Genomic DNA, 26,918 nt, shown 5'->3' on the forward strand with positions numbered 1-26,918 from the left:
TCACTGGCTTACTTGTGCTCTTCCATGCCATTGCTAGGAGAGGTGCATCACTTGTGGGATGAGTCACTGACGTGGTCTTCCTGTCTGGGTTGGCGCCCACCCTTGGGTTCGTGCCGTGGGAGAGATCTTCGTGGGCTATACTCGGCCTTCTCTCAGGGTAGTAAGTTGGTGGTTGAAGATATTCCTCTAGTGGTGTGTGGGCTGTGCTATTGGCAAAGTGGGTGGGGTTATGACCTGCCTGTTTGGCCCTGTCTGGGGGTATCATCGGATGCTGCCACCTGACCCCTCCTGTCTCAGGCTCCAGTATTTATGCTGCAGTAGTTTGCGTGTCGGGGGGCTAGGATCAGTCTGTTATATATGGAGTATTTATCCTGTCTTATCCGGTGTCCTGTGTGAATTTAAGTATGCAACCTCTAATTCTCTCTCGTTCTCTCTCTCTTTCTCTCTCTTTCTCTTTCTCTGTCTTTCTCTTCGGTCGGAGGACCTGAGCCCTAGGACCGTAACTCAGGACTATCTGGCCTGATGACGCCTTGCTGTTCCCAGTCCACCTGGCCATGCTGCTGCTCCAGTTTCAACTGTTCTGCCTGCTATGGAATCCTGACCTGTTCACCGGATGTGCTACCTGTCCCGGACCTGCTGTTTTCGACTCTCTCTTACGCACCTGCTGTATCTAACTCTAAATGATCTGCTCTGAAAAGCCAACTGATATTTACTCCTGTTGCACATTCAACAACCACTGTGATTATTATTATTTGACCCTGCTGGTTAACCAATGAACGTTTGAACATCTTGGCCATGTTCTGTTATAATCTCCACCCGGCACAGCCAGAAGAGAACTGGCCACACCTCATAGCCTGGTTCCTCTCTAGGTTTCTTCCTAGGTTTTGGCCTTTCTAGGGAGTTTTTCCCTAGCCACCGTGCTTCTACATCTGCATTGCTTGCTGTTTGGGGTTTTAGGCTGGGTTTCTGTAAAGCACTTTGTGACATCAGCTGATGTAAAAAGGGCTTTATAAATACATTTGGTTGAGAGCAATTGGTTCTATTACTGATTGAAATATTTTGAGCCAGATTCTAACTGGAATTTCTTTCCTTTTAATGGTAATTATCTTCTTTCTTTGTCCCTCAGCTCATTCACAGCCATGTAAAAGCTACCTGTGTTGCTGACATTTAGTCCTAGATACGTGTTAATATACATATGGTATATAGTATAATTTATATTTGTCTTCCTGATTTCCCGAACCTCTTTTGTAATGTTGTTATATATTGTTTTTTAGGTTAACTGTCAGAGCCCAGGTCTGACAGAACCTGTGCAGATGCTTCTGTAACCCCTCCTTAGTGGGAGACAGCAGCACCAGGTCATCTCCTTATAGCAAACACTCGATTTCAGTGTTGTGTAGGGTGAGACCAGGTGCTGCAGTTCCTTCTGATGTTTTTGATAATTCGTTAATGCACATGTTAAATAGTGTTGGACTTATTGGTCAGCCCTGTTCCCCTCCCCGTCCCTGAGAAGTCTGTTTGCTTATTGTCAATTTTAACCGCAGATTTGATTTTAGTGTACATTGATTTAATAACATCATATAATTTCCCTCCAATACCACGTTCTATTAGTTTATAATTAAAAAAAAGACCTTCAGCTGTGTTGCAAGGCTGCTGTCCTGCTCTGTCCTCACCTTGGTTAGGAGCTCCTCTAAGGTGTGAATGTCTGGTTGCTCTTTGCTCACACTCTCCCTCAGCAGGACAACCTTCCCCTCCAGTCTGGTGAACTCATCCCTCATGGCAGCCATGGTGGTGAGGAGGGCCACCTTCCCCTACAGTCTGGTGAGCTCATCCCTCATGGCAACCATGGTGGTGAAGAGGGCCTGAGCCTGCTCAGCACTGAGGGGGGTCGCTCTCCTCCTGGGGCGTGGCCTCCACTATGGTGGGAAGAGAGGTGCTGGATGTACCTTCTGAGGGGGAGTGGGGACATGATGCCTGTGGGCTACTGATGCTGCTGCTCTATTCTGCTGCACCATTGCCATGGAAACCGGTTTTGGTATGTCTGCTGTTGATGCTAGCTACGTCAAATTTAGCACAAAAAACAGCAAAAAAATTGTACAAAATCTTCACACAAAAAAAACAGAAGATATTTTTAACGTTGGAGTCCGTGTTACGTTTTGGTTTACTCACTCAATTTGGATTTGTTATGTAGTTATATTAACTCCTCTTGCTAGGTTTGTTCTAGCTCAATGTTTCTGGCTAGCTTGTTAGCCTGCTAGCTAGGTTCTTGTTGTGTAGCTAGAGAGAATTAAAACTTCTTAATTAGAGGCGCAAAGTTACTATTTTTTCTCTATTGTGATTGAATGGAGTTGTGTTTCATCATTTCTTGTCTTGAATTATTTTTAGATTTGAGTGTTAATAAAAAAATAAAAAAATAATAATCTCTCTTTCTCTCTCTCCCTTTCCTCCTCTCTCTCTCTCCCTCCCTGTCTCCTTCTCCTCCTCTCACCCACTCTCTCTTCCCTCACATTAGCATAGGGTGACCAGACGTCCCCGTTTTCCGGGGACAGTCTCCGTTTTTGGTGGCCTGTCCCCGGCTGGAGCTGTCCCCGATTTTTAACTGTGCGTTAAAAACAAACCGCAAAGTGAAATATTTTACTAAAGAAAGACCGGGCAGCAGAATCTACCGGTCTCAATCGCGTTGTGCTTGTTTTGTCCAGCAGAGGGGGCTGCTCGCTACAGCAGCTTCATTCACTCTTCTTCTTCTACTAACTACTTGCTCGCAATAGTTTTAGAGAAAACTGCTGTGCAAGTATCAAGTAAATCTATAACATCGCCACAAACATCTTTTCAAGCCATGTAAGTTACAATCGTTTGAGATACTAGCTAGTGATGTTATATTGTCCCCGGATTGATGTGATTATAGAATTCATTTTGGATTGGATATGCTTAATATGAGTCTGGACAGAGAGTTTAGAGTCTAACCAGACACCTAGGTATTTGTAGATGTCCACATATTCTAAGTCAGAACCGTCCAGAGTAGTGATGCTGGACGGGCGAGCAGGTGCAGGCAGTGATCGGTTGAATAGCATGCATTTAGTTTTACTTGCATTTAAGAGCAGTTGGAGGCCACGGAAGGAGAGTTGTATGGCAATGAAGCTCGTCTGGAGGTTAGTTAACACAGTGTCCAAAGAGGGGCCAGAAGTATACAGAATGGTGTCGTCTGCGTAGAGGTGGATCAGAGAATCACCAGCAGCAAGAGCAACATCATTGATGTATACAGAGAAGAGAGTCAGTCCGAGGATTGAACCCTGTGGCACCCCCATAGAGACTGCCAGACGTCTGGACAACAGGCCCTCCGATTTGACACACTGAACTCTGTCTGAGAAGTAGTTGGTTAACCAGGTGAGGCAATCATTTGAGAAACCAAGGATGTCGAGTCTGCCAATAAGAATGTTGTGATTGACAGAGTCGAAAGCCTTGGCCAGGTCGATGAATACGGCTGCACAGTAATGTCTCTTATCGATGGCGGTTATGATGTCATTTAGAACCTTGAGCGTGGCTGAGGTGCACCCATGACCAGCTCTGAAACCAGATTGCATAGCGGAGAAGGTTTGGTGGGATTTGAAATGGTCGGTAATCTGTTTGTTAACTTCGCTTTCGAAGACCTTAGAAAGGTAGGGTAGGATAGATATAGGTCTGTAGCATTTTCCTTCTAGAGTGTCACCCCCTTTGAAGAGGGGGATGACCGCGGCAGCTTTCCAATCTTTGGGAATTTCAGACAATACGAAAGAGAGGTTGAACAGGCTAGTAATAGGGGTTGCAACAATTTCGGCAGATAGCTTTAGAAAGAGAGGATCCAGATTGTTTAGCCCGGCTGATTTGTAGGGGTCCAGATTTTTCAGCTCTTTCAGAACATCAGTTATCTGGATTTGGGAAAAGGAGATAGGGTGGGGGCTTTGGCGGGGTGCTGTGGAGGGTGCCGGGCAGTTGACCGGGGTAGGGGTAGCCATGTGGAAAGCATGGCCAGCCGTAGAGAAACGCTTATTGAAATTCTCAATTATAGTGGATTTATCAGTGGTGAAAGTGTTTCCTAGCCTCAGAGCAGTGGGCAGCTGGGAGGACTCACAGAAGATCCAAAAGAATAAAGACATTACAAATGTCATACTATGTCTGTATACAGTGTTGTAACGATGTGCAAATAGTTAAAGTACAAAAGGGAAAATAAATCAAAATAAATATGTTCTTCACTGGTTGCCCATTTCCTGTGGCAACAGGTCACAAATCTTGCTGCTGCACACTGTGGAATTTCACCCAGTAGATGTGGGAGTTTATCAAAATCGGGTTTGTTTTCGAATTCTTTGTGGGTCTGTGTAATCTGAGGGAGATATGTCTCTCTAATATGGTCAAACATTTGGCAGGAGGTTAGGAAGTGCAGCTCAGTTTCCACCTCATTTGTGGGCTGTGTGCACATAGCCTGTCTTCTCTTGTGAGCCATGTCTGCCTACGGCGGCCTTTCTCAATAGCAAGGCTATGCTCAATTAGTCTGTACATAGTCAAAGCTTTCCTTAAGTTTGGGTTAGTCACAGTGGTCAGGTATTCTGCCACTGTGTACTCTCTGGTTAGGGCCAAATAGCATTCTAGTTGGCTCTGTTTTTTTGTTATTTATTTCCAATGTGTCAAGTAATTATCTTTTTGCTTTCTAATGATTTGGTTGGGTCTAATTGTGTTGCTATCCTGGAGCTCTGTGGGGTGTGTTTGTGTTTGTGAGCAGAGCCCCAGAACCAGCTTGCTTAGGGGGACTCTTCTCCGGATTCATCTCTCTGTAGGTGATGTCTTTGTTATGGAAGGTTTGTGAATTGCTTCTTTTTAGGTAGTTTTAGAACTTAACAGCTCTTTTCTGGATGTTTGATAATTAGCGGGTATCGGCCTAATTCTGCTCTGCATGCATTATTTGGTGTTTTACGCTGTCCACAGAGGATATTTGTCTAGATGGAATTTGTATTTGTCGTCCTGGCGACTGGAACTTTTTTGGAACACCATTATTTTGGTCTTACTGAGATGTACTGTCAGGGCCCAGGTCTGACAGAATCTGTGCAGAAGATATAGGTGCTGCTGTAGACCCTCCTTGGTTGGTGACAGAAGCACCATATCTTTAGCAAACAGTAGATATTTGACTTCAGATTCTATTAGGGCGAGGCCTCTCTCTCTCCCTCCCAACATATTGTTGCTGAAAATCCTCTAGATTCTGTATACCAGTGGGCCAGTCTTTGAATCTACCTCTCTCTCTCTCTCTCTCGCTCTCTCGCTCTCTCGCTCTCTCGCTCTCTCTCACCTTGACATATAACTGTTGGAACTCCTCTAGGTTCAGTATACCAGAGGGACAGTCTTTGAGGAAGCCTTTGTACCACTGCTTGAGCTCAGCCTCGTTGAACTCAGTACTCTTGGTGAGGTCATCCAGGACCTCTGGTGCCAGCTTACTGTTTCCTTTCCCCATCACAAAGTCTCCTCTCTGGAGAAATAAACAAGACACACAAGGAATCACACGATGATGGAACAATAAACTGATAATTGTTGGGAATGCACACAATCAGTTGATTGATCAATAAATCAATCAATAAATTAAGCCAAGGATTCAACCATCTCTGGAATAAACACAAGCAATCAAATCACAAATCAATTATTCAATCAAATAGGAAATGCACACAATCATATAATCAGATTAAGTCAAAGGAATATAATGAATATTGGGAGGCAGGCATGTACCCAAAAAGTGCTGTTCCTGTGTAGAGCAGCGGCCCCCAGATAGGGCTCGTATTGTGTAGAGCAGATGCCCCCAGATAGGGCTCGTATTGTGTAGAGCAGATGCCCCCAGATAGGGCTCGTACTGTGTAGAGCAGATGCCCCCAGATAGGGCTCGTATTGTGTAGAGCAGATGCCCCCAGATAGGGCTCGTACTGTGTAGAGCAGATGCCCCCAGGTAGGGCTCGTACTGTGTAGAGCAGATGCCCCTAGATAGGGCTCGTACTGTGTAGAGCAGATGCCCCCAGATAGGGCTCGTACTGTGTAGAGCACCTACCCCCAGATAGGGCTCGTACTGTGTAGAGCACCTACCCCCAGATAGGGCTCGTAATGTGTAGAGCACCTGTCTCCAGTCTCGAACCGTGGCGTGACCTTGGACAATACCCTGTCATCTTCTGCAAAAATCAAAGCAGTGAGCCTCTCCTGTAGGGTCATACTCTACAACATCCGTAGAGTCTGACCCTACCTCACACAGGAAGCGGCATAGATCCTAATCCAGGCAGTTTTCATCTACTGCAACTTACTGTTGGCTTGGCTCCCCGCTTGTGCAACCAAACCACTGAATCTTATCCAGAACACTGCTAAAATATATTTAGATTTTTTTAGTTCTTGTGACTCTCAAACCCGGATCCGGGAGCGTAATCATAGCCTCAAACGAATTAGCATAACGCAGCGGACATAAATCTTCCTACAAAATCTTTCTATTCATGAAAATCAAAAATGAAATATAATGAGACACAGCTTATCCTTTTGTTAATCACACTGTCATTTCAGATTTTCAAAATATGCTTTACAGCCAACGCTAAACAAGCAGTTTGGCGGTCACTACAACGCCAAACGTTTTTCCAAATTAGCTCCATAATATCGACAGAAGCATGACAAACGTTGTTTAGAATCAATCCTCAAGGTGTTTTTCACATATCTATTCGATAATATATCCGTCGGGACAATTGGTTTCTCATAAGAAGTGATTGGAAAAATGGCTACCTCAGTACTTTACGCAAGATTTTCTGCGGGAGCCATCATGTGACCACTTGCTCAATGTGGTCCCTTATGGCTATTCTTCAACATAAATGCGTAAAAAGATGTCACAATGCTGTAGACACCTTGGGGAATACGTAGAAAACGTAGGCTCATTCGTAGCCCATTCACAGCCATATAAGGAGTCATTGGCATGAAGCGGTTTCAAAAAATGCGGCACTTCCTGGTTGGAATTTTATCTGGGTTTTCGCCTGTAACATCAGTTCTGTTGCACTCACAGACAATATCTTTGTAGTTTTGGAAACGTCAGAGTGTTTTCTATCCAAAGCTGTCAAGTACATGCATAGTCGAGCATCTTGTCGTGACAAAATATCCCGTTTAAAACGGGAACTCTTTTTTGGTTACTACATGATTCCATATGTGTTATTTCATAGGTTTGATATCTTATTATTATACAATGTAGAAATTGTAAAAATAAAGAAAAACTATTGAATTAGTAAGTGTGGCCAAACTTTTGAGTGGTTTTGCAAAGATATATGTATATATACAGAGAAAGAAAGATATATATATACAGTATATATATATATATATATATATATATATATATAGAGAGAGAGAGAGAGAGAGAGAGAGAGAGAGAGAGAAAGGGGAGAGAGGGAGATACAATCATGACCTGTCATTCTCTCTCCATTTAACATGCTTCTCACATAGCATCTCTCTCTTTCTGCTTTTCGCTACCTGTACCATGTATATATTCTGCTTCTCCTCTGCCTGGTTTTATACCTCACCAAGTTCCTTCCTCCACTGGCTTCCAGTCGAAGGTCGCATTCACTTTAAGACCTTGCCAACTCAGCAGCAAGAGAAACTGCCCCTCCCTTCCTTCAGGCTCAAACCACCGAAAAACCCGAGTACACCGTTCTGCCACCTCTGGTCTCATCTTTGGTTTCCCACCCCCCTATGGGAAGCCCAGTTGCTGACAGCTACATAATTGAGGAAAAGAGTGGTAGACAGCCAAGACAATGCAGGTGTGGCTTCGGGACAAGTCTCTGAATGTCCTTGAGTGGCCCAGCCAGAGCCCAGACTTGAACCCGATCTAACATCTCTGGAGAGACCTAAAAATATCTGTTAAAAAAACAACAATTGAATCAATTTTAGAATAAATAATATATAATTCGTAACAAAAACGTGGAAAAAGTCTGAACGTTTTTCTGAACGCAACTGACAAAGCCAAAACAGATTTTTTTACATAGGTATTCAGACCCTTTACTCAATACTTTGTTGAAGCACCTTTGGCAGTGATTACAGCCTTGAGTCTTCTTGGGTATGATGCTACGATTTGCCTCGATCCTGACTAGTCTCCCAGTCCCTGCCACTGAAAAACATCCCCACAGCATGATGCTGCCACCACCATGCTTCACTGTATTGATGGTGCCAGGTTTTCTCCAGACGTGATGCATGGCATTCAGGCCAAAGAGTTCAATCTTGGTTTCATCAGACCAGAGAATCTTGCTTCTCATGGTCTGAGAGTCTTTAGGGGCCTTTTGGCAAACTCCAAGTGGGCTGTCATTTGCCTTTTACTGCAGAGTGGCTTCCGTATGGCCACTCTACCATAAAGGTCTAATTGTTGGAGTGCTGCAGAGATGGTTGTCCTTCTGGAAGGTTCTCCCATCTCCAAAGGGGAACTCTAGAAGTGACCATCGAATTTGTCCGGGCGGCCAGCTCTAGGAAGAGTCTTGGTGGTTCCAAACTTCTGCCATTTAAGAATGATGGAGGCCACTGTGTTCTTGGGGACCTTCAATTCTGTAGAGATGTGTTTGGGTACCCTTCCCCAGATCTGTGCCTCGACACAATCCTGTCTCAGAGCTTTACGAACATTTACTTTGACCTCATGGCTTGGTTTTTTGCTCTGACATGCACTGTCAACTGTTGGACCTTATATAGACAGGTGTGTGCTTTTCCAAATCATGTCCAATCAATTGAATTTACCACTGGTGGACTCCAATCAAGTTGTAGAAACATCTCAAGGATGATCAATGAAAACAGGATGCACCTGAGCTCAATTTCGAGTCTCATAGCACAGGGTCTAAATACTTGTGTAAGTAAGTTATTTTTCTTACATTTTTTTTGTTTATCAAAAATATCTTAAACATTTTTTTTTTTTTTGCTTTGTCTTTATGGGGTTAGGTTGCTGAGAATGTTTTATCCATTTTAGAATAAGGCTGTAATGTAACAACATGTGGAAAAAGTCAAGGGGTCTGAATACTTTCCAAAATGCATTGTACCTCTACAACAACCATAACATTCCGGGAGACACCCCAAATGACCCCCAAAACCCCCCAATTATATTATCCTCACTGTACCTTCCTGTCAAAAACACTCATTGCTGCCTTTTTTCTTTATTTTAACTATATTCTACATAACTATGAAATAACACATATGGAATCATGTAGTAACCAAAAAAGTGTTAAACGTATCAAAATATATTTTGAGATTTGAGATTCTTCAAAGTAGCCACCCTTTGCCTTGATGACAGCTTTGCACACTCTTGGCATTCTCTCAACAAAGCATCATGAGGTAGTCACCTGAAATGCATTTCAATTAACAGGTGCGCCTTGTCAAAAATGAATTTGTGGAATTTCTTTCCTTCGTAATGCGTTTGGAGCCAATCAGTTGTGTTGTGACAAGGTAGGGGTGGTATACAGAAGATAGCCTTATTTGGTAAAAAACGTAGTCCATATTATGGCAAGAACAGCTCAAATAAGCAAAGAGAAACGACAGTCCGTCATTACATTACTGACATGAAGGTCAGTCAATCCGGAAAATTGCAAGAACTTTTAACGTTTCTTCAAGTGCAGTCGCATAAACCATCAAGTGCTATGATGAAACTGTCTCTCATGAGGACCCCCACAGGAAAGGAAGACCCAGAGTTACCTCTGCTGCAGAGGATAAGTTCATTAGAGTTAACTGTCTATCATGAGGACCGCCACAGGAAAGGAAGACCCAGAGTTACCTCTGCTGCAGAGGATAAGTTCATTAGAGTTAGCTGCACCTCAGACTGCAGCCCAAATAAATGATTCACAGAGTTCAAGTAACAGACACATCTCAACATCAACTGTTCAGAGGAGACGGTGTGAATCAGGCCTTCACGGTCGAATTGCTGCAAAGAAATTACTACTAAAGGACACCAATAATAAGAAGAGACTTGCTTGGACCAAGAAAGACAAGCAATGGACATTAGACCGGTGGAAATCTGTCCTTTGTTCTGATGACTCTCACTCTCTGATGAGTCTCTCTCTGATGAGAGAGAGAAATGGAGAGAGTGAGAGACAAAGTGAGGCTAACAGTGAGGTAGACAAGTTGAAAAATGTCTTAAGTTGAAAAATGGAGCGAGGGACTGATCCAGTCAGTATGGCGGATAAGAGAGGGCACTGCTCAGTGTGTGTGTGTGTGTGTGTGTGTGTGTGTGTGTGTGTGTGTGTGTGTGTGTGTGTGTGTGTGTGTGTGTGTGTGTGTGTGTGTGTGTGTGTGTGTGCGTGTGCGTGTGTGTGAGGATAGCCTATCAGAATGGAAAAAGTATAGTGGGAAGCAGACAGATCAATCAATGTACAGTACCAGTCCAATACACAGACAGATCAATCAATGTACAGTACCAGTCCAATACACAGACAGATGAATCAATGTACAGTACCAGTCCAATACACAGACAGATGAATCAATGTACAGTACCAGTCCAATACACAGACAGATCAATCAATGTACAGTACCAGTCCAATACACAGACAGATGAATCAATGTACAGCACCAGTCCAATACACAGACAGATCAATCAATGTACAGTACCAGTCCAATACACAGACAGATCAATCAATGTACAGCACCAGTCCAATACACAGACAGATCAATCAATGTACAGCACCAGTCCAATACACAGACAGATCAATCAATGTACAGTACCAGTCCAATACACAGACAGATCAATCAATGTACAGTACCAGTCCAATACACAGACAGATGGCGACGACATCATGGTTAGAGCATTAGGCCAGTAACCCAAAGGTTGCTGGATTAAATCCCTGAGCTGACAAGGAGAAAAATATGTTGATGTACCATTGAGCAAGGCATTTGGGGCAGCATGTAACCCAGTGGTTAGAGCGTTGGGCCAGTACCTGAAAGGTTGCTGGATTAAATCCCTGAGCTGACAAGGAGAAAAATATGTTGATGTACCATTGAGCAAGGCATTTGGGGCAGCAGGTAACCCAGTGGTTAGAGCGTTGGGCCAGTACCTGAAAGGTTGCTGGATTGAATCAAGGTAAAACATCTGTTCTTCTGCCCCTGAACAAGGCAGTTAACCCACTCTTCCCCGGTAGGCTGTCATTTTAAACAAGCATTTATTCTTAACTGACTTGCTCTGTATTGATTTGGCTGAACCTGTAAATCATTTCTATCTGGTGTATGGGACAATAAACCACATTTTGTTTTGAGAGAGAGGCACTCAAAAGAAACGCTCAAAGTGTCTATGACGTCACTTTGGATACAAATGATCTGATTAGCACATACACAGCCGCACACACACACACACACACACACACACACACACACACACTGAGCAGTGCCCTCTCTTATCCGCCATTTGATAGAGTGGCTGATCATCCAATTTGAGCTGATAAAGTGTGGCCGCTTTACAAGGGCTCTCCAATTCAGTTTCAATTCAATGTCAATTCAATTTTGATTCATTTTCAATTCAATGTCAATTCAATTTCATTTCAATTTCAATTAAGTGCTTTTTTGGCATGTAAATATGTTTACAGTGTGTGAATTAAAAACTAGGGATAGGTTCTATTTCCTAAATTTCCGCCTGACTGACGTTCCCAAAGTAAATTGCCTGTTACTCAGGCCCAGAAGCCAGGATATGCATATAATTGGTAGCATTAGATAGAAAACACTTTGAAGTTTCTAGAAGTGTTTAAATATTGTCTGAGACTATAACGGAATTGATATGGCAGGCAAAAATCTGAAAAACAACCAGATTTTGATCCTATATAATTCCATCTCCCAGATTGCAATTCCTATGGCTTCCACTAGATGTCAACATTCTTTATTCAAGAGATTACCGGAACAATACCAGTCTTTCCGCGCGAGTGAGAGGGAGTGCGCTTATTAATTTTGCTTTCCTATTGAACATACTACTTTCCGTATTAAAAATTATCATTTTTTTACATTTTAGAGTACCTGAAGATTAAATATAAAAGTCGTTTGACTTGTTTGGACGAAGTTTAGCTGTAGCTTTTTGGATTCCTTTGTCTGCATGTTGAACAAGTGGATTACTGAAATCGATGGCGCCAACTAAACTGACTTTTTGGGATATAAAGAAGGATTTTATCTAACAAAATGACCATTCATGTTGTACCTGGGACCCTTGGGATTACAAACAGAGGAAGATCTTCAAAAGTAAGAGATTTATTTAATCGCTATTTGTTATTTTATGAAGCCTGTGCTGGTTGAAAAATATGTTGACCGTCCTCAGACAATCATTCAACCTAGTTAGATGAACAATAATTTAAGCTTTTTAATACTTATGTTCATGAATGTTTAAAATTGCGATTATTTATTTTAATTGCGCACCCTCCAATTTCACCAGATGTTGTCGGCTAGCGGGACGCCTAACTCTTTTAAACAATAAAAAAATAACAGTTAACACTCACAGAAATTCCAAAAGAATAAAAATCATTTCAAATGTCATCATGTCTTCATCAACACAACCCATGCCGGAGACAGACAGACAGACAGACAGACAGACAGACAGAGACAGAGACAGAGACAGAGACAGAGACAGAGACAGACAGACAGACAGACAGACAGACAGACAGACAGAACTGTCGCAAGAGTTCATGAATAATTAGTTTTCGCCTAAAATGACATACCCAAATCTAACTGCCTGCAACTCAGGCCCTGAAGCAAGGATATGCATATTCTTGGTACCATTTGAAAGGAAACACTTTGAAGTTTGTGGAAATGTGAAAGGAATGCATGATAATATAACACATTAGATTTGGTAGAAGAAAATACAAAGGAGAAAACAACTGTTCTTTTGTATTTTCAAACGATCCTGAAGAAGTTTAAATAAGATGCAACCATATCCATTATCCCAGAAACCCTAGACCCACTCTAATTTACATACCGCACCAACAGATCCACATATGATGCAATCTCTTTTGTACTCCACACTGCCCTTTCACACCTGGAAAAAAAGGAACACCTACGTGAGAAAGCTATTCATTGACTACAGCTCAGAGTTCAATACCAATGTGCCCTCAAAGCTCATAAGGACCAGGTCAAAGACCTGACCATGTGGTGCCAGGACAACAACCTCCCCCTCAATGCGATCAAGACAAAGGAGATCATTGTGAACTACAGGAAAAGGAGGACTAACCACGCTGCCATTCTCATCAACGAGGCTGTAGTGGAGCAGGTTGAGAACTTCAAGTTCCTTGGCGTCCACATCACCAACAAACTAACATGGTCCAATTACACCAAGACAGTCATGAAGAGGACACAACAAAACCTATTCCCCCACAGGAAACTAAAAAGATTTGGTCATTGGTCCTCGGATCCTCAAAATGTTCTAAAACTGCACCATCGAGAGCATCCTAATGGGTTGCATCACTGCCTGGTATGGCAACTGCTCAGCCTCCGACCCCAAAGCACTACAGAGGTTAGAGCGTACGGCCCATCACTGGGGGCAAATTTCCTGCCATCCAGGACCTCTATACCAGGCGGTGTCAGAGGAAAGCCCTAAAAATTGTCAAACACTCCAGCCTCCCCGGTCAAAGACTGTTCTCTCTGCTACCACATGGCAAGCGGTACCGGAGCGCCAAGTCCAGGTCCAAGAGGCTTCTAAACAGCTTCTACCCCCAAACCATAAGACTCCTGAAAAGCTAATCAAATGGCTACCCAGACTATTTGCACCCCCCCCCCCCCCCCCCCCTTCTGGAACGCTGCTGCTACTCTCTGTTATCATCTATGCATAGTCACTTTAATAACTCTACCTACATGTACATATTACCTCAATTACCTTGACACTGGTGCCCCCGCACATTAACCCTGTTCCAGAACCACCTGTCTATAGCCCCGCTAATGTTATTTACCACTTACTTAAAACTGCATTGTTGGTTAAGCGTTTTTAAATAAGCTTTTCAATGTCGGTCTCAACTTTTAATAAGTCCTTATTGAATACTCATCTCTTCAGTAAGTCCTATGATTGAGTGTAGTCTGTCCCAGGGGTGTGATGGTGGACGGATAGGCACTGGAGCGACGAACCGCCCTTGCTGTCTCTGCCTGGCCAGTTCCCCTCTCTCCACTGAGATTCTCTGCCTTTAACCCTATTATGGGGGCTGAGTCACTGGCTTACTGGTTGCTCTTCCATGCCGTCCCTAGGAGGGGTGCGTCACTTGAGTGGGTTGAGTCAGTGACGTGATCTTCCTGTCCAGGTTGGTGCCCCCCTCGGGTTCGTGTCGTGGAGGAGATCTTTGCGGGCTATACTCGGCCTTGTCTCAGGGTAGTAAGTTGGTGGTTGAAGCTATCCCTCTAGTCGTGTGGGGGCTGTGCTTTGACAATGTGGTGTGGTATTATCCTACCTGGTTGGCCCCGTATGGGGGTATCATTGGACGGGGCCACAGTGTCCCCCGACCTTTCCTGTCTCAGCCTCTAGTATTTATGCTGCAGTAGTTTATGTGCCGGGGGGCTAGGGTCAGTCTGTTATATCTGGTGTAATTCTCCTGTCTTATCTGGTGTCCTGTGTGAATTTACGTATGCTCCCTATAATTCTCTCTCTTTCTCTCTTATCTAAGAGGACCTGAGCCCTAGGACCATGCCTCAGGACTACCTGGCCTGATGACTCCTTGCTGTCCCCAGTCCACCTGGCCATGCTGCTGCTCCAGTTTCAAATGTTCTGCCTGCGGCTATGGAACCCTGACCTGTTCACCGGACGTGCTACCTTTCCCAGACCTGCTGTTTTCAACTCTCTCCCTCTACCACACCTGCTGTCTCTAACTCTAACTGATCTGCTCTGAAAATCCAACTGATATTTACTCCTGAGGTGCTGACCTGCTTCACCCTCGACAACTACTGTTATTATTATTATCTGACCCTGTTGGTCATCTATGAACGTTTGAACATCTTGGCCATGTTCTGTTATAATCTCCACCCGGGCACAGCCAGAAGAGGACTGGCCACCCCTCATAGCCTGGTTCTTCTCTAGGTTTCTTCCTAGGTTCTGGCCTTTCTAGGAAGTTTTTCCTAGACACCGTGCTTCTACACCTGCATTGCTTGCTGTTTGGGGTTTTAGGCTGGGTTCCCTCTCAGGTCCCTCTCTCTGTTGTAGGAAACAGGTCTCTAACTCTGATGTAGGAAACAGGTCCCTCTCTCTGTTGTAGGAAACAGGTCCCTCTCTCTGTTGTTAGAACAGGTCTCTCTCTCTGATGTAGGAAACAGGTCTCTCCCTCTCTCTGTTGTTAGAACAGGTCTCTCTCTCTCTGATGTAGGAAACAGGTCCCTCTCTCTGATGTAGGAAACAGGTCCCTCTCTCTGTTGTAGGAAACAGGTCTCTCTCTCTGATGTAGGAAACAGGTCTCTCTCTCTGATGTAGGAAACAGGTCTCCCTCTCTCTGATGTAGGAAACAGGTCTCTCTCTCTGATGTAGGAAACAGGTCTCTCTCTGATGTAGGAAACAGGTCCCTCTCTCTGATGTAGGAAACAGGTCCCTCTCTCTGTTGTTAGAACAGGTCCCTCTCTCTGATGTAGGAAACAGGTCCCTCTCTCTGATGTAGGAAACAGGTCTCTCCCTCTCTCTGATGTAGGAAACAGGTCTCTCTCCCTCTCTCTGATGTAGGAAACAGGTCTCTATTTGAATTTAATTTAAAGGGATTATTGGTATGGGAAACCTATGTTAACATCGCCAAAGCATGTGAAATAGATAAAACAAAAAATTACAAATCAAAATGAACAGTAAACATTACACACACAAAGTTCCAAAAGAATAAATGCATTTCAAATGTCATATTATGTCTATATACAGTGTTGTAGTGATTTTAATCTAGTTAAAGTACAAAATGGAAAATAAATAAACATAAATATTGGTTGTATTTACAATGCTGTTGGTTCTTCACAGGTTGACCTTTTCTTGTGGAAACAGTTTACAAATCTTGCTGCTGTGGATGGCACACTGTGATATTTCACACTATAGTCATTGGAGTTTAACAAAATTTGATTAGTTTTCCCGAAATCTCTGTGGGTCTGTCTAATCTGAGAGAAAAGTGTGATTCTAATATGGTCATACATTGGGCAGGAGATTAGGAAGTGCAGCTCAGTTTCCACCTCATTTTGTGGGCAGTGAGCACATAGCCTGTCTTCTCTTGAGAGCCATGTCTGCCTACGGCGGCCTTTCTCAATAGCAAGGCTATGCTCACTGAGTCTGTACATAGTCAGGTCAAATAACATTCTAGTTTGCTCAGTTTTTTTTTCAAATTCTTTCCAATCTATTTATCTTCTTGTTTTCTCATGATTTAGTTGGGTCTAATTGTGTTGCTGTCCTGGGGCTCTGTGGGGTGTGTTTGTGTTTGTAAACAGAGCCCCAGGACCAACATGCTCAGGGGGCTCTTCTCTAGGTTTATCTCTCTTTAGGTGATGGCTTTGTTATGGAAGGTTTGGGAATCACTTCCTTTTAGGTGGTTGTACAATTTAACGGCTCTTTTCTGGATGTTTGATCAGTAGCCGGTATATAATTCTGCTCTGAAATATCTGGTATTTTGGACACAGAGTCTAAATTTGGTGTTTGTCCTATTTTATTCAACACAAATTAATAGGGGCGGCAGGGTAGCCTATTGGTTAGCATGCTGGACTAGTAATCGAAAAGTTGCAAGGTCAAATCCCCGAGCTGACAAGGTGCAAGTCTGTCATTCTGCCCCTGAACAGGCAGTTAACCCACTGTTCCTAGGCCGTCATTGAAAACAAGAATATGTTCTTATTAACTGACTTGCCTAGTAAAATAAAGGTAAAAAAATAATTGAGTTGACCTCTATTCAACACCCTCCATTAATAGAGTTGACCTCTATTCAACACCCTCCATTAATAGAGTTGACCTCTATTCAACACCCTCCACCAATAGAGTTGACCTCTATTCAACACCCTACACTAATAGAGTTGACCTCTATTCAACACCCTCCACCAATAGAGTTGACCTCTATTCAACACCCTCCATTAATAGAGTTGACCTCTATTCAACTCCCTCCATTAATAGAGTTGACCTCTATTCAACACCCTTCCATTAATAGAGTTGACCTCTATTCAACACCCTCCATTAAAAGAGTTGACCTCTATTCAACACCCTCCATTAATAGAGTTGACCTCTATTCAACACCCTCCATTAATAGAGTTGACCTCTATTCAACACCCTCCATTAATAGAGTTGACCTCTATTCAACACCCTCCATTAATAGAGTTGACCTCTATTCAACACCCTCCATTAATAGAGTTGACCTCTATTCAACACCCTCCATTAATAGAGTTGACCTCTATTCAACACCCTCCATTAATAGAGTTGACCTCTATTCAACACCCTCCATTAATAGAGTTGACCTCTATTCAACACCCTCCACCAATAGAGTTGACCTCTATTCAACACCCTCCACCAATAGAGTTGACCTCTATTCAACACCCTCCATTAATAGAGTTGACCTCTATTCAACACCCTCCATTAATAGAGTTGACCTCTATTCAACACCCTCCATTAATAGAGTTGACCTCTATTCAACACCCTTCCATTAATAGAGTTGACCTCTATTCAACACCCTTCCATTAATAGAGTTGACCTCTATTCAACACCCTCCATTAATAGAGTTGACCTCTATTCAACACCCTCCATTAATAGAGTTGACCTCTATTCAACACCCTCCATTAATAGAGTTGACCTCTATTCAACACCCTCCATTAATAGAGTTGACCTCTATTCAACACCCTTCCATTAATAGAGTTGACCTCTATTCAACACCCTTCCATTAATAGAGTTGACCTCTATTCAACACCCTCCATTAATAGAGTTGACCTCTATTCAACACCCTCCATTAATAGAGTTGACCTCTATTCAACACCCTCCATTAATAGAGTTGACCTCTATTCAACACCCTCCATTAATAGAGTTGACCTCTATTCAACACCCTCCACCAATAGAGTTGACCTCTATTCAACACCCTACACTAATAGAGTTGACCTCTATTCAACACCCTCCACCAATAGAGTTGACCTCTATTCAACACCCTCCATTAATAGAGTTGACCTCTATTCAACACCCTCCATTAATAGAGTTGACCTCTATTCAACACCCTTCCATTAATAGAGTTGACCTCTATTCAACACCCTTCCATTAATAGAGTTTACCTCTATTCAACACCCTTCCATTAATAGAGTTGACCTCTATTCAACACCCTTCCATTAATAGAGTTGACCTCTATTCAACACCCTCCATTAATAGAGTTGACCTCTATTCAACACCCTCCATTAATAGAGTTGACCTCTATTCAACACCCTCCATTAATAGAGTTGCCCTCTATTCAACACCCTCCATTAATAGAGTTGACCTCTATTCAACACCCTCCATTAATAGAGTTGACCTCTATTCAACATCCTCCACCAATAGAGTTGACCTCTATTCAACACCCTACACTAATAGAGTTGACCTCTATTCAACACCCTTCACCAATAGAGTTGACCTCTATTCAACACCCTCCATTAATAGAGTTGACCTCTATTCAACACCCTCCATTAATAGAGTTGACCTCTATTCAACACCCTTCCATTAATAGAGTTGACCTCTATTCAACACCCTTCCATTAATAGAGTTGACCTCTATTCAACACCTTTCCATTAATAGAGTTGACCTCTATTCAACACCCTTCCATTAATAGAGTTGACCTCTATTCAACACCCTTCCATTAATAGAGTTGACCTCTATTCAACACCCTCCATTAATAGAGTTGACCTCTATTCAACACCCTCCATTAATAGAGTTGCCCTCTATTCAACACCCTCCATTAATAGAGTTGACCTCTATTCAACACCCTCCATTAATAGAGTTGACCTCTATTCAACACCCTCCACCAATAGAGTTGACCTCTATTCAACACCCTACACTAATAGAGTTGACCTCTATTCAACACCCTCCACCAATAGAGTTGACCTCTATTCAACACCCTCCATTAATAGAGTTGACCTCTATTCAACACCCTCCATTAATAGAGTTGACCTCTATTCAACACCCTTCCATTAATAGAGTTGACCTCTATTCAACACCCTTCCATTAATAGAGTTGTCCTCTATTCAACACCCTTCCATTAATAGAGTTGACCTCTATTCAACACCCTTCCATTAATAGAGTTGACCTCTATTCAACACCCTTCCATTAATAGAGTTGACCTCTATTCAACACCCTCCATTAATAGAGTTGACCTCTATTCAACACCCTCCATTAATAGAGTTGACCTCTATTCAACACCCTCCATTAATAGAGTTGACCTCTATTCAACACCCTTCCATTAATGTTACTCAGTTCCTTTGGCTTTGATGCTTTATGATTGAGTTGTCAGTGGGCTGACTCTGAACACTCTGAGAGACTCCGGGTTGAGGTCAGTGATAAAGTAGTCTACAGTACTACTGCCAAGAGATGAGCTATAGGTGTACCTACCATAGGAGTCCCCTCGAAGCCTACTATGTACTATGTACATACCCAGCGTGCGACAGAGCTGCAAGAGTTGTGACCCGGTTATGTTTTCATAGTTGTGTCTAGGGGGGCATATGGGGGAGGAAATGCTGTCACCTGCAAGCAGGTGTTTGTCCCCCTGTGTGCTGAGGGTGTCAGGTTCTTGTCCGGTTCTGGCTTTTAGGTCGCCACAGACTAGTACTTGTCCCTGGGCCTGGAAATGATTGATTTCCCCCTCCAGGATGGATAAGCTGTCTTCATTAAAGTATGGGGATTCTAGTGGGGGGATATAGGCAGCACACAGGAGGACATTTTTCTCTGTTAAGATAATTTCCAATTATGTGTGACTTCAACGTTGAGGCCCTCTTTGCAGGAGTGGAGTGCATGGGGTGGGCAGGGGGGCATAGGTCTGATCTGAGGGGGCCTAAATGGGTTGTGGGCATGGTTGACGTGGGGGGAGTATTGATTGTTTGGGGTGGGGGTGTGTATGTGGATGTGGCTGGTGGTGCTGTGGTCTGGAGGTAAGTCGTGGGTCCTCTATGTATAGGTCCGGGGGGGGGGGGGTTCCCGCAGGTCTGGGAGGGTGTCTCGCTGGTCTGGGCCGGGTGTCTATTAATCTGTTGCTCCTGTGTGAAGTGTTGGGTATATGTTTGAGAGCGATGTCCTTTAGAGTCCGGGCAAAGGTGCCTTGTAGAGGTGGGCCTGGTCATAGAGGCTGTTCAAGTCCAGGGTGGAGTGGTGGGCCAGGAAAAACTTTGGTTTTGAGGCACAGTCACGGGAAATACTTGCGTTTACCCGCTGTATTGTGGCAGGGTGGAAGTCTTTTCGTGGTAGCAGGGTGGAGATAACCACTTGTGCCTTGGGGAAAGTAGAAGAAGCTTTTTCAATCACTCCCTTCAGAGCTGTGGCCACCCTGTCCTGCTTTGCTCTCAGGTCGTTTGCACCTGTGTGTATTATTATGTGTCTGGGTGAACCTAGTTGGTCCTCAGACAGAAGGTCTAGGGCGCGCTGGGTGTTTGGACACCAGAGTTTAGACACACTGTGTTTGGGAAAAAGTGTTTTTCTTGTATATATTTCCCATTTGAGTCCATAAGGAGTACAATCTGTGTCTTGTGTATGTCCTCATTGGGTGTGTGTGTGTGTGTGTGTGGGGGGGGGGGCTATCATGGTGGAAGGGCTATCAGGATGGCTGACAGGGGGGGGGGGGGTGCTCAGAGGGGTTGAGAGCCCCTGGGCTTGGGGTTCTTCATTTATCTGTTCTGCTGTGATGTCGACTCTATGGTCAGGGTCTGGTGTGGACTGTTCTGCTGTGTTGTCGAGACTTTTGTCGGGTGCTGAGGTGGGCTCTTCTGCTGGCTTCTCTGTGGGGGTGGCCACCTCTCTAGTGGGTTGTTCTCTATCACACGCCATCCCTCTCACCCTCTCCTCCATCCCCCTCAACCTCTCCTCCAGCAGTCCGACCCTCTCCAGTGCTCTGTTCTTCTCTTGCTCCTGCTCTTTCTCCTGTTGAAGTTGTCTCACCACTGTCCAGAGTGCAGATATGTCTCTCTCCACCTCCAGCACTCCGGGTCTGGTTAACAGGGTTTTGTTGTGCTGGACTGTTGTCTGGGTCTGTGCTGACTGGAGTGTAATCACCTGCAGTTCCAGCTCCACCTGCCTTACGTCCAGCTGGGTAAACGTATCCTTCATTTCAATGAGGGTAATCTGTGCTGGGAGGTTGACTTTCCGCTGGGGGTGGCTCGTTTGTGGGGTTATATAATGAAGAGGTCTGGTCTGACCCGCTCGGGTTGGCTAGTCTGTGGGGCTATATAATTAAGAGGTCTGGTCTGACCCGCTCGGGGTGGGGGTATCTTTCTCAAGGGAGAGCTTCTCCTGCTTGGCTCATTCTTTGATTAGGTGAAAGTCCAGCTGAGACTGCTTGGGGGTTGCCCACTCCCATTAATGTTCCAGACTTATAGAGAATTATATTAGCTGACTCAGAGTCCTCGTTGTTAAGTTTCCTGAGTTTCCACCCCTCGTTAACACCCCCTCTCTTAACTTCTTATGGTACAGGGGACGCTTGCAGCACGGCAAATAAAATAAAAATGATATAAAAAAGTTTACAGACACCATTACATTCATTAAATCACATGTGTAAGATACTAAATTAAAGCTACACTCGTTGTGAATCCAGCCAACATGTTAGATTTTGAAAAGGCTTTTCGGCGAAAGCATAAGAAGCTATTATCTGATGATAGCACAACAGTAAACAAAGAGGGTAGCATATTTCAACCCTGCAGGCGCGACACAAAACACAGAAATAAAATATAAAACATGCCTTACCTTTGACAAGCTTCTTTTGTTGGCACTCCAATATGTCCCATAAACATCACAGATGGTCCTTTTGTTCGATTAATTCCGTCCATATATATCCAAAATGTCCATTTATTTGTCGCGTTTGATCCAGAAAAAAACAGCTGCCAAAAAACGCAACGTCACTACAAAACATTTCAAAAGTTGCCTATAAACTTTGCCAACATATTTCAAACTACTTTTGTAATACAACTTTAGGTATTTTTAAACGGGTCTATCTGTGTTCAATACAGGAACACAACAAACCAAGCTACTTTTCAAGTCTTGCGCAACTCTCAACAGTGTTACGCAGTTCCTAGATGTCCAGACTTCTTCATTGCACAAAGGAATAACCTCAACCAAATTCCAAAGACTGGTGACATCCAGTGGAAGCGGTAGAAACAAGTTCCTAAGAAATATAGTTTGCCAAGGAGAACTCAATGAACAGACAGAGACCTCAATTTTTTTTAATTCTTAACGGTTAGTCCTCGGGGTTTTGCCTGCTACATACGTTCTGTTATACTCACAGACATGATTCAAACAGTTTTAGAAACTTCAGAGTGTTTTCTATCCAAATATACTAATAATATGCATATCTTATATTCTTGGCATGAGTAGCAGGAAGTTGAAATTGGGCACGCTATTTATCCAAAAGTGAAAATGCTGCCCCCTATACCTTAAGAAGTTAACAAAGGGGTAGTGTGCTAATATAGCACTGTGCCATGCCAGGGGATGGTCTGTGTGGAAGATGAGGTTGTTGAGGTTCCCATTTTTTATAATAGTCAGCAAAAAGTGTCTCTTGATTTTCCATAAGGAGCTTCATTTTGTGATCTTTTCTTGCCTTATCATTCTTTACATGCACAGGGTGCTGTATTTTAATTACCTCTGAACAGCGGGAGGGAGCTTCTAAGGCCTCTCCATTTGGTTGGAGTAGACTGTTCCACTCTCCTGCCATTGTTGGGCTAAAGGGCTTTGACACCTCTCACTTGACACGTCAGTGCTAATTGAAGTTGTATCAAGCTTGGCAGCCTTAATTTAGCATTCAGTCGTCATAAAGTAATGTAGTGTATTTTTCTTCTTGGCTTTTGGCTATCGCTCTCTCGCTCTCCCTCTCTTGTTAGAACATGCGCCTGATGTATCGCTATAGAAAGTGTTCACCACAGCGGAGGTTCAAACACTCTAATTTAAGATCACACTGCATGTAGAGCCTGGGGAAAAAACACACAGTGGACAGACACAGCAGAATGGGTGTGCGTTTTGTATTCATTAGGGATCCCCGTTAGCCAATCATATAACATTATTACACCACTATACAGTATATGTATACAATACAGAACGTGTAATACCACAATACAATTATATTTTAATACACATGTGTGTAGAGTACGTGTGCTAGCATGTCTCTTCACAGTCTGCGTTGTTCCATAAGGTGTAGTTGTATCTTTGCTTCGTTTTTTTAAAACTGATTTTTACTGCTATCATGAGTTACTTGCTGTGGAATGTAGTCATGGCTCTGTGTAGTACTGTGATTTTCCCCATGTTTGTTGGTGGCATGTCTTGGGGGTATGCCTGGGTATCTGAGCTGTGTGCTAGTAGTTTAAACAGACAGCTCTGTGCATTCAGCATGTCAATACCTCTCACATAGGACCAGTAGTTGACACAGTCGATCTCTCCGCTACTTTGAGCCAGGAGAGCTTGACATGCATGTTATAGATGTTGGCTCTCTGTGTAGATTTAAGGGCCAGCTGTACTGCTGTATTCTGGGCCAAGTGTAATTTGCCTATGTCCCTCTTTGTGGCACTTGACCAGAAGAATGGACAGTATTCCATATGACTTGACAGTATTCCATATGACTTGACAGTATTCAATATGACTTGAAAGTATTCCATATGACTTGAAAGTATTCCATATGACTTGACAGTATTCCATATGACTAGACAGTATTCCATATGACTGGACAGTATTCCATATGACTGGACACTATTCCATATGACTGGACAGTATTCCATATGACTGGACAGTATTCCATATGACTGGACAGTATTCCATATGACTGGACAGTAGTCCATATGACTGGACATTATTCCATATGACTGGTCAGTGTATTCCATATGACTGGACAGTATTCCATATGACTGGACAGTATTCCATATGACTAGACAGTATTCCATATGACTGGACAGTATTCCATATGACTAAACAGTAGTCCATATGACTGGACAGTATTCCATATGACTGGTCAGTATTCCATATGACTGGACAGTATTCCATATGACTGGACAGTATTCCATATGACTAAACAGTAGTCCATATGACTGGACAGTATTCCATATGACTGGTCAGTATTCCATATGACTGGTCAGTATTCCATATGACTGGACAGTATTCCATAAGACTTGACAGTATTCCATATGACTGGTCAGTATTCCATATGATTGGACAGTATTCCATATGACTACACAGTATTCCATATGACTAGACAGTATTCCATATGACTGGGCAGTATTCCATATGACTGGACATTATTCCATATGACTGGTCAGTATTCCATATGAATGGACAGTATTCCATATGACTGGACAGTATTCCATATGACTGGTCAGTATTCCATATGACTGGACAGTATTCCATATGACTGGACAGTATTCCATGTGACTGGTCAGTATTCCATATGACTACACAATATTCCATATGACTGGTCAGTATTCCATATGATTACACAGTATTCCATATGATTGGACAGTATTCCATATGACTACACAGTATTCCATATGATTGGACAGTATTCCATATGACTGGACAGTATTCCATATGACTGGACAGTATTCCATGTGACTGGTCAGTATTCCATATGACTACACAATATTCCATATGACTGGTCAGTATTCCATATGATTACACAGTATTCCATATGACTGGACAGTATTCCATATGATTACACAGTATTCCATATGATTGGACAGTATTCCATATGACTGGACAGTATTCCATATGACTGGTCAGTGTATTCCATATGACTGGTCAGTGTATTCCATATGACTGGTCAGTATTCCATATGACTACACAGTATTCCATATGACTACACAGTATTCCATATGACTACACAGTATTCCATATGACTACACAGTATTCCATATGACTACACAGTATTCCATATGACTGGACAGTATTCCATATGATTGGACAGTATTCCATGTGACTGGTCAGTATTCCATATGACTACACAATATTCCATATGACTGGTCAGTATTCCATATGATTACACAGTATTCCATATGACTGGACAGTATTCCATATGATTACACAGTATTCCATATGATTGGACAGTATTCCATATGACTGGACAGTATTCCATATGACTGGTCAGTGTATTCCATATGACTGGTCAGTGTATTCCATATGACTGGTCAGTATTCCATATGACTACACAGTATTCCATATGACTACACAGTATTCCATATGACTACACAGTATTCCATATGACTACACAGTATTCCATATGACTACACAGTATTCCATATGACTGGACAGTATTCCATATGATTGGACAGTATTCCATATGACTACACAGTATTCCATATGATTGGACAGTATTCCATATGATTGGACAGTATTCCATATGACTGGTCAGTATTCCATATGACTACACAGTATTCCATATGACTAGACAGTATTCCATATGACTGGACAGTATTCCATATGACTGGACAGTATTTCATATGACTAGACAGTATTCCATATGATTGGACAGTATTCCATATGACTAGACAGTATTCCATATGACTGGACAGTATTCCATATGACTAGACAGTATTCCATATGACTAGACAGTATTCCATATGACTGGTCAGTATTCCATATGACTACACAGTATTCCATATGACTACACAGTATTCCATATGACTACACAGTATTCCATATGACTACACAGTATTCCATATGATTGGACAGTATTCCATATGACTACACAGTATTCCATATGATTGGACAGTATTCCATATGATTGGACAGTATTCCATATGACTGGACAGTATTCCATATGACTGGACAGTATTCCATATGATTGGACAGTATTCCATATGACTACACAGTATTCCATATGACTAGACAGTATTCCATATGACTGGACAGTATTCCATATGACTAGACAGTATTCCATATGACTGGTCAGTATTCCATATGACTAAACAGTATTCCATATGACTGGTCAGTATTCCATATGACTAAACAGTATTCCATATGACTGGTCAGTATTCCATATGACTAAACAGTATTCCATATGACTGGACAGTATTCCATATGATTGGACAGTATTCCATATGACTACACAGTATTCCATATGACTACACAGTATTCCTTATGACTGGACAGTATTCCATATGACTGGTCAGTATTCCATATGACTAAACAGTATTCCATATGACTAAACAGTATTCCATATGACTGGACAGTATTCCATATGACTGAACAGTATTCCATATGACTGGACAGTATTCCATATGACTGGACAGTAGTCCATATGACTGGACAGTATTCCATATGACTGGACAGTATTCTATATGACTAGACAGTATTCCATATGACTGAACAGTATTCCATATGACTAAACAGTATTCCATATGACTGGACAGTATTCCATATGACTAGACAGTATTCCATATGACTAGACAGTATTCCATATGACTAAACAGTATTCCATATGACTGGACAGTAGTCCATATGATTGGATAGTATTCCATATGACTGGACAGTATTCCATATGACTACACAGTATTCCATATGACTACACAGTATTCCATATGACTGGACAGTATTCCATATGACTGGTCAGTATTCCATATGACTGGTCAGTATTCCATATGACTAAACAGTATTCCATATGACTGGTCAGTATTCCATATGACTAAACAGTATTCCATATGACTAAACAGTATTCCATATGACTGGACAGTATTCCATATGATTGGACAGTATTCCATATGACTACACAGTATTCCATATGACTACACAGTATTCCATATGACTAAACAGTATTCCATATGACTGGACAGTATTCCATATGATTGGACAGTATTCCATA

The 26,918-nt window shown here is 42.7% G+C and overlaps 1 protein-coding gene across 1 annotated transcript in view; it reads right to left on the bottom strand.

Annotated features, from left to right (window-relative positions):
- hpcal4 (hippocalcin like 4) overlaps positions 1–26,918 on the bottom strand; it is a 72,233-nt gene that overhangs the window by 10,685 nt on the left and 34,630 nt on the right. The window contains exon 2 of the mRNA XM_036953602.1: positions 5,312–5,488. Within this exon, the coding sequence (XP_036809497.1) occupies positions 5,312–5,473 (162 nt within the window). The 5' untranslated portion in view covers positions 5,474–5,488. The remainder of the gene's footprint in view (positions 1–5,311; positions 5,489–26,918) is intronic.

Source organism: Oncorhynchus mykiss, chromosome 18 (assembly GCF_013265735.2).
Source record: "Oncorhynchus mykiss isolate Arlee chromosome 18, USDA_OmykA_1.1, whole genome shotgun sequence".
Taxonomy (NCBI): domain Eukaryota; kingdom Metazoa; phylum Chordata; class Actinopteri; order Salmoniformes; family Salmonidae; genus Oncorhynchus; species Oncorhynchus mykiss.